At 45.5% G+C, this 13,208-nt stretch overlaps 1 protein-coding gene across 1 annotated transcript in view; it reads right to left on the reverse strand.

Moving 5' to 3' along the window:
* Positions 1–570: 570 nt before the first annotated feature.
* The window catches only part of IL2RA (interleukin 2 receptor subunit alpha), a 24,882-nt gene continuing 12,244 nt past the window's right edge, over positions 571–13,208 (reverse strand). Inside the window, exons 2-7 of the mRNA XM_034752424.1 lie at positions 10,370–10,555; positions 6,884–6,961; positions 6,316–6,549; positions 4,899–4,946; positions 3,560–3,626; positions 571–1,725 (exon numbers count right to left, since the gene is read on the reverse strand). Of these exons, the coding sequence (XP_034608315.1) occupies positions 1,605–1,725; positions 3,560–3,626; positions 4,899–4,946; positions 6,316–6,549; positions 6,884–6,961; positions 10,370–10,555 (734 nt within the window). The 3' untranslated portion in view covers positions 571–1,604. The remainder of the gene's footprint in view (positions 1,726–3,559; positions 3,627–4,898; positions 4,947–6,315; positions 6,550–6,883; positions 6,962–10,369; positions 10,556–13,208) is intronic.

Below are 13,208 nucleotides of genomic sequence, written 5' to 3' on the forward strand. Positions count from 1 at the left end.
TTCTTGGAGTCACCCCAAGATGCTAGTAGTCTACAATAGTATAAGATGAGCAGTTACGGGAAGGTAGATAAATATTCAAATGCACTTGCAGTTCATACAATCCCAGAAATAAATGTATATGTCAAATATCAGCTTGTGTATTCCAAAGTCATACTTAATTCTGCCCCTGTATACCAGGGCCCCAAGTACTTTGGCAGAATGAGCTGTCAAGTACTTCTTGATACACGGGACAGCAGTGGTGCCCAAACGTTTCCTGTTGCATCCCCCTTACCAGTAATGGAATCTGTCCGCTTCCCCCATTCATTACTGCGCAGTTGACTCAGCAGAGCTGCTTGGTCTGAAGGCGGAGCTGGGGGCTAAATGGGGGATGGGGGAGCAGCTGGGACTAGAAGCAGAGCTGGCCTGGGGGCAGAGAGGGAATGAGGGCAGAGCTGGGCTGGGGGTGGAGTGGAGCTGGGGCTGAAGCTGGGGGCGGAGCAGGAGGCAGAGTGGGGCTGGAGCTGGGTTGGGGGGCAGAGCAGGGAGGGTGTAGAGCTGGGGCCGGAGCTGGAACTGGGCTTAGGTCAGAGTGGGGTTGGGTGGCACTCCCTCCCTGCCCCCTGTGGGGGCTGGCCCGGGACTTGCCACATGCCTCTCCCCCAATGTTCCTCTGCGCCCACGTAGGGCAGTGAGCCCCACAGTTTGGGGAGCACTGCTCTAAGACAAGGCCAACACCTTTCTTTCCTTTATGCTAAACAATGTACTAGCCTGCTCTGATCAATGGGATAGTCTGAATATAAGGGTAGAGGGGATGGATGAAGATGGATGTGTGATCTGTAGGTGCAAAGTGAAGCCTCTGGTTCACAGTGAGAGGAGGAAGAGGGTATGATGAGCTTTTCAGCTCACATGAAAAGAGTGATTGGGGTGTACTGGGTTTTCCTCCCACGAAGTAGAATAGGGAATGTGCGAGAAAGGTGTCCTTTCTGGGCAATGTGTGGAAAATAAGATAAGCTGTGATCTCTTGAGTGTAGCAGTCAGAGATGGGATGGGGAGAGTCAGATATGTGGCTTGTACAGGAGGAGTAAGCATCATGATATTGGTGTTTCTGCCTAATAATGGCCACATAGTCTGGTTAGGCCTGTGGACCACATGTGCTGGCTGGTAGTTTGTGCCAGTTTATAGCCCCTATTGGAAATACATATGATATAAGAGAGGAGGGTGAAGAGCATTTCTGGTAAACAATTTCAGGTTGGGCAGGTATAGAGGGGCAGATTGAAGGCTATTTCTGGAATATCCAATGTGATATTTTACACATGTTCCTTTTAAAAAAGAGATTATATAAACTATGAATATATTTGAATATGTATTTACTTGCTCTTAACAGGTGATTTCCATACTTTTAATTGTTTAGGTTTTTAACTCTAATGTTCTTCAAGATACATACATAGTAGCAGCTTGAAATGAACGTGAAAGAAGTTCTTTGTTAATAACAATACAGCCCATATTCCATGTGCTATATGTCTTTTCCTAGCACTGAGAGCTCAGATAGCTTGGCTCTAGGCAGGAACCAGTCTGTCCCACTGCAATCCAACTGGAGCATTAAAGTGAAACATCTGCTACTTCCTTCACATATTGGATTTTAGTCTGTGAGCTTCCTCCTCATTCTCCATTTCCACTCTTGCTGCTGTTATTAGAATGGACTTGGTCTTTTCAATCTTTACGTCTTCTGTCAAACTCCTCCGTCTCCTGTAGCAAGACAGTAAAATCACAGCCTTTGGTTAGAATGCAGCATGTCCCTGAAAGTTCTTTGGTAGAGGATAGAAGGGAGTGGGTATTGCAGCCATCTTTAGCAAACAAAACCTTGGAGCTCAGGTGCACCATTCATTTAAAATAAGCAATTACGATTTTAAAAATGGAAACAAATAGTTTAAGCTTAAACTGGAAATTGATCAGAAGTGGCGACACAGCCCTGGAGCAAAGTGCCTTCCGTGTAAGTGCCTGCTTAGTAAACAGGCCCGGCTGCTGTTTCTGAATGGTTTGAAGGGGCCAGCCCTATGTTAGGCACAAGGCAATAATGATGAAAAAGGCACCGAGAACTGCTGAGCTCCTCCCTCGGAACGGAAAGAGCACAGCCTGCTTGCCAAATACAGATGATAAGAAACACGACCGACAATAACTGATTCCATCATCTTATAAGAATCATCTCAGTCTTATCTGGAATGAGCCTTTTTAGCTAACTTTCATCCAGGCCTCGAAATGGGTCATCTTGATTATCACTACAAAAGTTTTTTTTCTCCTGCTGATAATTGCTCATCTTAATTAATTAGCCTCTTAGAGTTGGTAAGGCAACTCCCAGTTCTTCATGTTCTCTATATACATCCTGATTTGGTGGTCTGTGGTAGACCCCTACCATGATATTGCCCCTATTTTTTGCCCTTGTATCTTCACCCTGAGGCTTTCAACTGGTCTTTGAACTGGGGCACCTGGCATTGGCCAATGTCAGAAGACAGGACACTGGGCTAGATGGATCTTTTGCCTGACCCAGTATGACCATTCTTATGTTCTTACTGCCTCTCATCTCCTTCTGGACCTCAGAACAAGTGTATACAATACATTCTTGATGTACAATGCAGCGCCTCCTCACATTTTTCTCTGCACCTTGATTCACGTTTTTTAGGTTTTCTTTGCAACCCCCATCCCATGCCCGAACCCCCTTTTCCCTCCCCCCCCCCCAGATAGTTGAAATCCTCCAGTATTATTGAGTTTATATTTTTATAGTTTCTCTAATCTCCCTGGACATTTCACAGTCACCATCACCATCCTGGTCAGCAAGTCGGTAATATACTCCTATTGCTATATTCTTATTATTCAAGCATGGAATTTCTATCCATAGAGATTCTATGGTACAGTTTGATTCATTTAAGATTTTTATTATATTTGACTCTATACTTTCTTTCACATATAGTGCCCAGGAATGCTGGAACAAAGTGTATAGTGCGGGTGCTGAGAGCCATTGAACCAAACTGTAAACCCTGTATATGATGGAAACCACTTCAAGCCAGGGAGTGCTCCCGCACCCCCAGCACCCCTAGTTCCTATGATAGTACCTCTCCCACACCAGCATGACCTATTCTGTCACTCCTATATATTTTGTACCCTGGTATTATAGTGTCCTATTGATTGTCATCATTCCACCAAGTTTCTGTGATGCCTGTTATATCAATGTTGTGAAATCCACCTTAAATCCAGTGTATGTGCACCAATCAAACCTCATTTACCTCTTAGCAATGTTGTCCACTCATTATTAGACAACTTATTCCCTTATTGACACCTCTGTCTCACAAACTCATTGCCAAGGTTCACAGAGTAAGCAGATTTGTGCCCATTTCAAGCTTAAAAATGTTAATCCTGATTTTTTCATTGTGCCTTTATTTAATATAGTTAATCATTTATATCATAAAAAGAATACATCAATGAGTCCTGCCTATGCTGTGTATGGAGTGATGTGGCTAATAGCTCCATGTATGCTATGGATTGTTTAGATTCAATTAACTCATTCCTGCCATGCCATGCTACTTACCATAGTTTCGGTACGATGATCCACCCCAAAATGATGAAAATGATTGGGAAGACAGCAGAGACAGCAACTTTTGAGAAGACACAAAAAATCAAATCTATTAGCTGCTGATATTGTCTGAAACACTACAGAGTGATTAGCATGGTTCTAAAGAAAACAGCAGTTTCCCCAAAGTTAATTTAGAGAAATAGGTGTCAGGAAAGGGATAGTATCAGGAGGTAGCTGTGTTAGTCCGTATCCACAAAAACAACAAGGAGTCCGGTGGCACCTTAAAGACCAACAGATTTGTTTGGGCATAAGCTTTTGTGGTAAAAACCCACCTCTTCAGATGCAAAGGAAAGGGATCGGAACTCGCCTCCCTGCACTATAGAGAAAGAGATAGCTAGCTATATCCCAGCACCACGGCAGTGTTGTTTACTCAGCCCTCCTGCAGAACTCCTACAGAAGGGCCAGAGAGATCCATATTAAGAGCATTCACCACTGCAGTTATGGTGAGGTCATTGCAAAATAGCCTTGGGATACAAATGCCTCTATCATGGGAAATATTTGTGATGCTATTTACTCTGTTCATTTAATTTCATTCCATCACTCCCGCTTATTATTATTTATTATGGGTATTATAGTAGCACCTAGAGGCCCCAACCGAGACCAGAGCCATTGTGTTAGTTCCTATACAGACACACAGTAAGAGTCAGTCCCTGTCCCAAACAGCTTACAATCTAGTTGCTCGGCTGGTGCAGCTTTGGTTTGATTCGTATAGTTTTAGGGGTACTGGCATTGTGGATTGGAGCTGCACCTTTCTCTAAAACAACGAGGAGTCCGGTGGCACCTTAAAGACTAACAGATTTATTTGGGCATAAGCTTTCGTGGGTAAAAAAACCTCGCTTCACTTCACTTCTTTACCCACAAAAGCTTATGCCCAAATAAATCTATTAGTCTTTAAGGTGCCACCGGACTCCTGGTTGTTTTTGTGGATACAGACTAATGCGGCTACCCCCCGATACTTGGCACCTTTCTCTGTGATCCTTACAGGGCCAAGTTCACTGTCAGTTCTCAGCACATTGATTTGCAATGGGACTCGGGCGCCAAACGCCCTTAGGTGCTGAAGTTTCCACCCTAAGTGGCTTAAATGCTTATACCATTTACCACCCTGAACAATGTATGTCCTTCTTTGGGGTTTACATCCGTCACAGAGTAGTAGGTGATTATTGTGTGGTGCAAAATATTCCTTAGTTCTGATTGTGCCGGGTCTCTTAAGGGGAGTCACAAATTTAAAGGGGGGAAAGTGACTGTCCTAAAGGAGGGAGAAATACCACTCATGAATGAGCTGAGTCTGGTGTACCTGTGACAGGAAACATCACTGATGGGACATGGAACAGCTCTGATGTATCTAAAAAGAGAGAAATTCCTGTTGTTAATTATTGATGTATTGCTTCCAATGAGGAGGGATGGTCATTCATGGAATCAGAGCCATGCTGAGGTGGGCACTTGCATCTGAGAGCTCACTTTCATCACACAGCGATGTTATAATTGCCATGTTTGCTCTTTAAACAACCAATCAACACTTCCAGCCTGCGTGTGTGCCCAGTCTACTGCCTGTTATATATGAATGTGATGTAAACTACAGCATCCAGTGAACTGGGATCGAGCTCACCAAGGGGCACAGTATTATTCCATGTCAGCTTGGAGAGGAAGGATGGTCCAGGCATTAGGCCTCTGGCTTAGACATTCGGAAACCAAGATTCAATTCCCTGTTCTGCTACAGGCTTCTTGTGTGACTTTAGGCAAATAACTTAGGTCTAGAGTCATAACAATACTTAGGCTCCTAACTTCCACAGAAATCAATTATAATTGGGGGGAGGGATAGCTCAGTGGTTTGAGCATTGGCCTGCTAAACCCAGGGTTGTGAGTTCAATCCTTGAGGGGGCCACTTAGGGATCTGGGGCAAAATCAGTACTTGGTCCTGCTAGTGAAGGTAGGGGGCTGGACTCAATGACCTTGCAAGGTCCCTTCCAGCTCTAGGAGATAGGATATCTCCACTAATTTCTAGATCTGGGCCTTAACCTCTGTGTGCCTCAGTTCCCCATTTGTAAAATAGGGGTCATAGTACTGCCCTGCCTCACAAGGTGTTATGGGGATAAATACATGACAGATTGTGAGGTGCTCAGATACTGTGGCAAGGAGGACTGTATAAAGACCCTATATAGATCTGCCTACAGCCCAATGAAGTCCTTAAACCTCAGTGCTACAAGAGGGGCTCCAATGAGACATAATTTTCTGAAGCTTTCATGTGTGTGACCTAGTGCCAGTGTGTTGTGGGAATGGTGGATATGCTCTGACAAGTAGCAATTAATGCTGCTGTATTGGGGGGCTTTGGAGACCTCATCTATGATACGGAGACTTTTTTCCTTGTCTAGCAGGAGCGTGTCTGGAGAAACTGGTTCTGCACAAGGGTCAGGCACAATCTAGTCCCAAATTGATCTTTTCTTTTGCTGGTAGCCACGTGCCTAGTGACGTGACTATAGGGTGAAAGAAACCCAGCACTATACTGCAGCATGGCATGTCCTCTTCCCTTCCCCCGGGATGGTTTCCACATCCTGTTCAGAAGTTCTGAAGATTCCACATTGTTCCCTACACCTGAGGCACTGAGTCACAGCCAGCTGGAGATGGCTGGTACCTGCCCAAAGGGAAATGAATCTGAGCTGGAGCGAACACCTCATTCATCAGGGACTAGTCAATGCCAGAGCACCCCGTCGAACCTGTTATTGGAATCGGTTGTGTCATCTCTTCTCCACTCTTGCTGTCATTAGTACACAGCAGACTTAGCCTGGTCCAGAAGGTTTTCCCACGCTCTTTCTTACATGTGCTGATATCAGAGGTTGGGGGTCGAGCATTATAACCGCTCAGACACTTGTAATGCAGTTCCTGACCCACGGCATAATGTGTCACCGTAGGTGTGGCATGTTCCATAGGGCTGGGTATCCCACAGTAACCTATGAAATCCAAAGGAGGCAGACAGTTAGCTAGGTGCCATTTTTATCCCACTGTGGCTATTATTGCATCAGTCAGATTTGCAATGGCACAAAATGGGCCTGTGTGGAGAAAACCAGTCTCTCCCAATTCTTTGGGGCAATATGAAAAATTTGATCACACAGTAACAACTGCTCCTAGCAAGTGGGTTTTGTAACCGCTGTGTCTGAATCAAAGATGACAAACTCTAGTACAAAACATTAATGGATGGGATTTTGAAAATACTCAAGATTGGACTTTTTCTGCTTCTGGGGAAGTCAATAGGAGAAATATGTTACAGTCATTAATGAGTGGTACCTGCTGTGTCAGATGGCACTATGGTGACTGGATTCTCAGGTTTTCTTTCTGACTGTTGTGAAGTAGCCCCGGAGTCCGCTGTGGAGAAGATTAAGCTTAGTGTCTTTTTCTGTAAGAGAAGCTGATATTCTATAGACTCATAACTGGAAAAGCCCCATTTGATTGCCTAGGCCAACCCCTGCCAGTTCAAAGTTGTTCCTTACAGCACATAATCTGCCTCCACATAATTCAGAGTATTCCATATTTGCCTTCTTAGACCTTCCTCTGAAGCATCTGGGTCTGGCCCCTCTCAGACAGTTTACTGGACTAGATAGGCCATTGGTCTGATCCAATCTGGCAATTCCTATGTTCTGGTGAGGTCTAGTTTAAAAAGTCACAAGTGGCAGGGTTTCCACTACCTCCATAGGGAGACTGTTCCACAGCCCAGTACACCATATTTCAATGCCAGGAAACTTTCCTTATATTTAACCTAAATATTCCCCATTCTTAGTTTGAAGGTAAAGATAATTGTTTCCTTACTTGGTGTGTTCCTGTATTGGTTAATGGTGCATAACAGGATTAGCTATAAAGAAACAGTATGTGGCATCCAGGTGGCTTTGCTATACAAACCTGTGATTTACCTTACCAGAAATGACATCCCTAAATCCATTTCCCATCTAAAGTACAACAAAACAGGACATATTCAGCCCTGGTGCATCTCAGTTTAAGTCAATGGAGGTGCCCCCATACTCACAGTATAGCAGCATGTGGCCTAGCTCTACTGTGATTGGCTCCACTGCCCGTTCTTACTGATGTCTATGAGTGTACATAACAACAACCACAGACCATACCTGAGCATCAAACACGTTTCTGAAGCATAGGGCTGCTAGCAAAGAAGACTGGAACCATGGGTGTGCCCCAGGGGGCACAGAGACAGATACATGTCCACCAGATCAGATTGAAATAGTTCAAAAAAGGTTTAATCACTGCATCAGGTAAGAGGGAGTTTGCTCTTTGTTGAAGAAGAATGAGTCGGTGATGGGGGCAGGGTGTTGGAGCGAGACATGACAAGGAAACCCCCTTGTTGCCTCACTGACAGGGGTCCCATGGAACCAGCAAAATGAACGTCCAAACCGCTGCTAAGTAGGTCAGGAGGCATGAAGGCTCTACTGTGGTCAGAAGAGACTAAACCAGAGCGGCAGCAGTGTGAGAAGGGTATAAGGAAATAGCAAATCCTCCTCCCACTGGTCAAACTGTGATGGGCGGCCAGTGAGGTTTGCGTTTGATTTGTATGGTTTTAGGTGTACTAGCTTCTTGGGGCAGGAAGCACATCTTTCTCTGTGATCCTTACAGGACTGAGTTTGCTGTCAGCCATCAGCAAACAATAAATGAATAGATATCCACCATTAGGAAATTTTCCCTGATATGCTGCATGTTGATTCTAGAACTGGGCCTGAGCCACAGAGCCGCTCTGGAATTACGATGGTTAACATCGTATAAACACCCAGATAAATAAAGAGCAGTTTGGATTCATATTCAGATCCAAATTTTTCCAAAGTTCAGAGCTACGATTTTGGTCTAGGCCCATCTCTGTTTTGTTCCTGACAGAAGCTTTGTCCTCTGACGGGTACCATATGTCTTTCACTTTGTAAGTTGTGTGTTTCCACTCAACTTGCAGTGTGACTCTAAATTGGTCAAAAACAATGAGGAGTCCGGTAGCAGCTTAAAGAATAACAGATTTATTTGGGCATAAGCTTTCATGGTTAAAAAACCACTTCTTCAGATACATGAAGTGAAAATTACAGACACAGGCATAAATATACTGGCACAGGAAGGAAGTTACCTTACAAGTGCAGAACCAGTGTTGACAAGGCCAATTCGGTCAGGGTGGATGTGGTCCACTCCCAATAATTGATGAGGAGGTGTCAGTACCAAGAGAGGGAAAATTGCTTTTGTAGTGAGCCAGCCACTCCCAGTCCCTATTCAAGCCCAAATTAATGGTGTTAAGTTTGCAAATGAATTGTAGCTCTGCAGTTTCTTTTTGAAGTCTGCTTTTGAGTTTTTTTCTTGAAGGATGGCTACTTTTAAATCTGCTATTGAATGTCCTGGGAGACTGAAGTGTTCTCCTAATGGCTTTTGTATGTTACCATTCCTGATGTCTGATTTGTGTCCATTTATTCTTTTACATAGAGACTGTCCGGTTTGCCCAATGTACATGGCAGAGAGGTATTGCTGGCACATGATGGCATATATCACATTAGTAGATGTTCAGATGAATGAGCCCCTGATGGTGTGGCTGGTGTGGTTGGGTCCTATGATGGTGTCGCTAGAGTAGATATGGGGACAGAGAAGGCAACAGGGTTTGTTACAGGGATTGGTTCCTGGGTTAGTGTTTCTGTGGTATGGTGTGTAGTTGCTGGTGAGTATTTTCTTCAGGTTGGGGGGGCTGTCTGTAAGTGAGGACTGGCCTGCCTCCCAAGGTCTGTGACAATGAGGGATCGTTTTCCAGGATAGGTTGTAGATTGTTGATGCACTGGAGAGGTTTTAGCTGGGGGCTATACGTGATGGCCAGTGGTGTTCTGTTATTTTCCTTGTTGGGCCTATCCTGTAGTAGGTGACTTCTGGGTACCCATCTCACTTTGTAAATCTGTTTCCACACTTCCCCAGGTGGGTATTGTAGTTTTAAGAATGCTTGATAAAGCTCTGGTAGGTGTTTGTCACTGTCTGAGGGACTGGGAGTGGCTGGCTCACTACAAAAGCAGTTTTCCTTCTCTTGGTATTGACACCTCCTCATCAATTATTGGGAGTGGACCACATCCACCCTGACTGAATTGGCCTTGTCAACACTGGTTCTCCACTTGTAAGGTAACTCCCTTCTCTTCATGTGCCAGTATATTTATGCCTGTATCTGTAATTTTCACTCCATGCATCTGAAGAAGTGATTTTTTTACCCATGAAAGCTTATGCCCAAATAAAACTGTTAGTCTTTAAGGTGCCACCGGACTCCTCGTTGTTTTTATGGATACAGACTAACACGGCTAACCCTCTGATTCTAAATTGGTCAGTTTCACTTTCTGGTTAGAGTCTGTTTTACTTTCCTTTTCTTATGCACTAGTTCAACACTGTGGTGTTTCCAGCTCTGCAGGAAATGTTTATTAAATAGTAATAATACACGGAACCCTTTGTTTTAATTTCATTGTACACACTTCTATGTATATTAGGTTTTGTATTGTCAGTGGGAGTCAATATCTGGGTGGCGGGTTTGCCAGGGAGAAGTAAGAATACAAAACACAATTCATTACCACAGTGTTGTGTTGCCACTATAATAGCTAAATCAATTGAAAATTGCCTGTGCATATAGAAGATGTGCTTAGACCTAGCAGGATTTAGTTGGGGAATTAGTTGGGGATTGGTCCTGCTTTGAGTAGGGGGTTGGACTATATGACCTCCTGAGGTCCCTTCCAACCCTGATATTCTATGATTCTATGAAGGATGGTAATCACTTACGTTCACATACAGAAGCTTTTGTGGTCCAGTGAATAAGCCCAGTATCATTAATACAGACAATAAAGTTACTCTCCCCAAGTATCCTTCTATAGCCAGCTTCACACTTGTATCGCACCTTGCTGCCCACCATGATCCTGTCAATGGTAATCTCAGCAAACTCAATGTAGTGTGGGGCGGAGCACTTCCCTGCAAAGAGAAAGAAGGTCCATTAGGGTAACAGTACATGGCTGGAGGGCTTTGAATAACTTTGATCTTAGACAACCAGGGAGGAACGATGGCCATAGGGTTAGGGCACTCGATTAGTTCCATTACAGCTAATGGGGGATTGCATGTTTGAATACCTCCCCCCTTCCCATGCATTGTTCCTAGGTTCTGCCATCTCATAGTTGGTTTGGAAGCTGCAAGAATCACTGCAAAAGTAAAGTAATGACGTGGGGCCTGATCCTGTTCTCAGTCGCCCTGATGTAAATCACGAGCTCCATATAAGGTAATGGAATTAAAAAAAAAAAGAAGGAAAATGATTAAAAATGAGGGCGGGGGAGGAGTTTTAAAGGGCTTACCCCCTGTGACTAAGGGAGATGAAACCCCAGTCCAGATAGAAAGTGGAAAAATCCAGTCCAAGGTGCCAGTAACACGGGCTTCTCCTTTAGAGAACGACATCTTCAGGGAACAGGAAATGATAAAACCCAGGCTGGATGGAAAATGACACCCGGAATATCTGTTCCAGATCAGCGGGGACTCCCTTTAATGGTCTCTCCACTTTCCACTGAGTGACTGGTGCAGCTGCCTCTCAGGATGGGCCCCTAACCCACTAGTTAGCTTCACTCGATCAGGTTCTACCAACTGTGGGTCACAACCCAACACTGTCAAATGTGCCAAAGGATTGCAGGGCTCTCTGGCCTCAGCTCCCCGCTCAGGGCATTGGGACCCGGGGTATGGGGTTGCACCGCTGCTCCAGTTTGGCTCAGTCCCCCACCCATCATGGGTCCAAATGGGCCCTGAGCCCCCAAAAGTTGAGAACCACTTGTCTAATCTATTTTGGTGTAGTACCGAAGTTCCAAAAGAACCACTAAAATAGTCCACGGATACCTGCTAATAGCTGATAATGAAGCTCTGGGGTGTTTTTGCCGAGTGTTATAAGGAAGACATCTTGAAAACTCTGCTTTTGAGAAGACTTCTCAAGTACCTGAGTGGGTCTTTGCTTACTGGGCTCTGAGAAGCCAATTGTGGCCCCTCTTCCATAAACGCAGAGGGGCCCATGGCAGTGGAATCGGGACTGTTTGGCTGGGTAGAGGGTGCGGGAGAATTTGGGCTGCCCTGGAGGGAGTATGGACCTCTTGTGTGCTGCAGAGTTCTGCTCCTTGGGGGCTAATGACCATCACTGTTAAAAACTGGGGCCTTATTTCTCATTTGAATTGGTCTGGCTTTAGCTTCCAGCCAGTGTCTTTTCCCAGGGCCGGCTCCACCATTTTTGCTGCCCCAAGCAAAAAAAGAAAAAACTGCCTGAACTCTGCTGCCCCAAGAATGGACGGAATGCCGCCCCTTAGCATGTGCCGCCCCAGGCACGTGCTTGCTCTGCTGGTGCCTGGAGCCGGCCTTGTCTTTTCCTGTGCCTTTCTCCACTCGATTCAACAGCCCTTTCGTACCCAGTATGTTCTCCCTGGTACTTATACACCATAAAGGTACTTATACACCATAAAGTCACCAATCGTCTCTGACAGATTGTTTACCAAGATCCAGACAGAGGGTAAGGTCTACGTGAGGCAGGAAAAGCATCCTAATTTTCCCTTCGATTCATGGACAGATTTCTAAGAAGGGGCTCCCGGGGCAGAGGGGTAATCCCTTCCAACACACCCTTGAGTCAGTGTGGGATGATTTGCTTCCTGATTTTTTTCCCTTCAGAGTCTGTGGCTGTCAAACCAGCACTAAATTAATGCAAAACATCTTTAAACTATATAACGTCCAAACCTCAAACCCCAATATTAACCAAAAGCTTTTGTGACTGAAAGGACAGAACTTTCTCAAGTCTGGATTTTTAATTTCTTCTTCAAGGGTGCTCTAGTGTTTGGGGGGATGAAACACCCCTTTCCTTGTGACGACATAGATTGTAATCCACGATGCACAGCGAGAAGAGTTGACTATTCAAATAGCATTTCAACGGTAAGTGGAGCAGGAGGGAGGCGTGGGGTAGGTGTGGAGAACTGTCATATCACTCAAATCACACCTGTGCCCCCAAATAGGTACAGAAATGGCTCTTTCTGCCTAGCCAAGTTTTTGAACATTTTGGCCTTATATTATTTTTACTTTTAAAAAGATCTCCATACAACGTTTTACCTCCCATGCTCCGATGGCTGCTGCCATTCACTTCATCAGTAGGATTATTAGCAGCACAGGTTTCTACAAGAGGAGGAAAGGATGTTGGGAGAATCCTCATCCTGGGAGTTTTGTCATTGACTTCAGTGGAGTCAGGATTTCACCCCTCATCTTTAATCCATCAGAGAAGGAATCTGCCTTGCAATCACTGAGTCTCAGCACCATTTACTCCCACTCCCCAGCAGGACCAGTGCAAGGATGTTTTTCGCCCTAGGCAAAACTTCCACTTTGCGCCCTCCCCCTCCCCGAGCCCTGCAGCAGCTCCCCGCCCCCCCAGCCCTGAGGCACCCCCTCCCTCCCGCGGCAGCTCCCACCGCCCCCAGCCCGGGGAGCCGTGCAGCAGCTCCCCACCCCAGCTCACCTCTGCTCCACCTCCTCCCTGAGCCCTGCGGCAGCTCCCCGCTCCCCCCCAGCCCTGAGGCGCCCCCCTTGCGGCAGCTCCCCCCCTGCCCTGAGGTGCCCCCCC

This window comes from Trachemys scripta, chromosome 1 (assembly GCF_013100865.1).
Source record: "Trachemys scripta elegans isolate TJP31775 chromosome 1, CAS_Tse_1.0, whole genome shotgun sequence".
NCBI classification, from domain to species: domain Eukaryota; kingdom Metazoa; phylum Chordata; order Testudines; family Emydidae; genus Trachemys; species Trachemys scripta.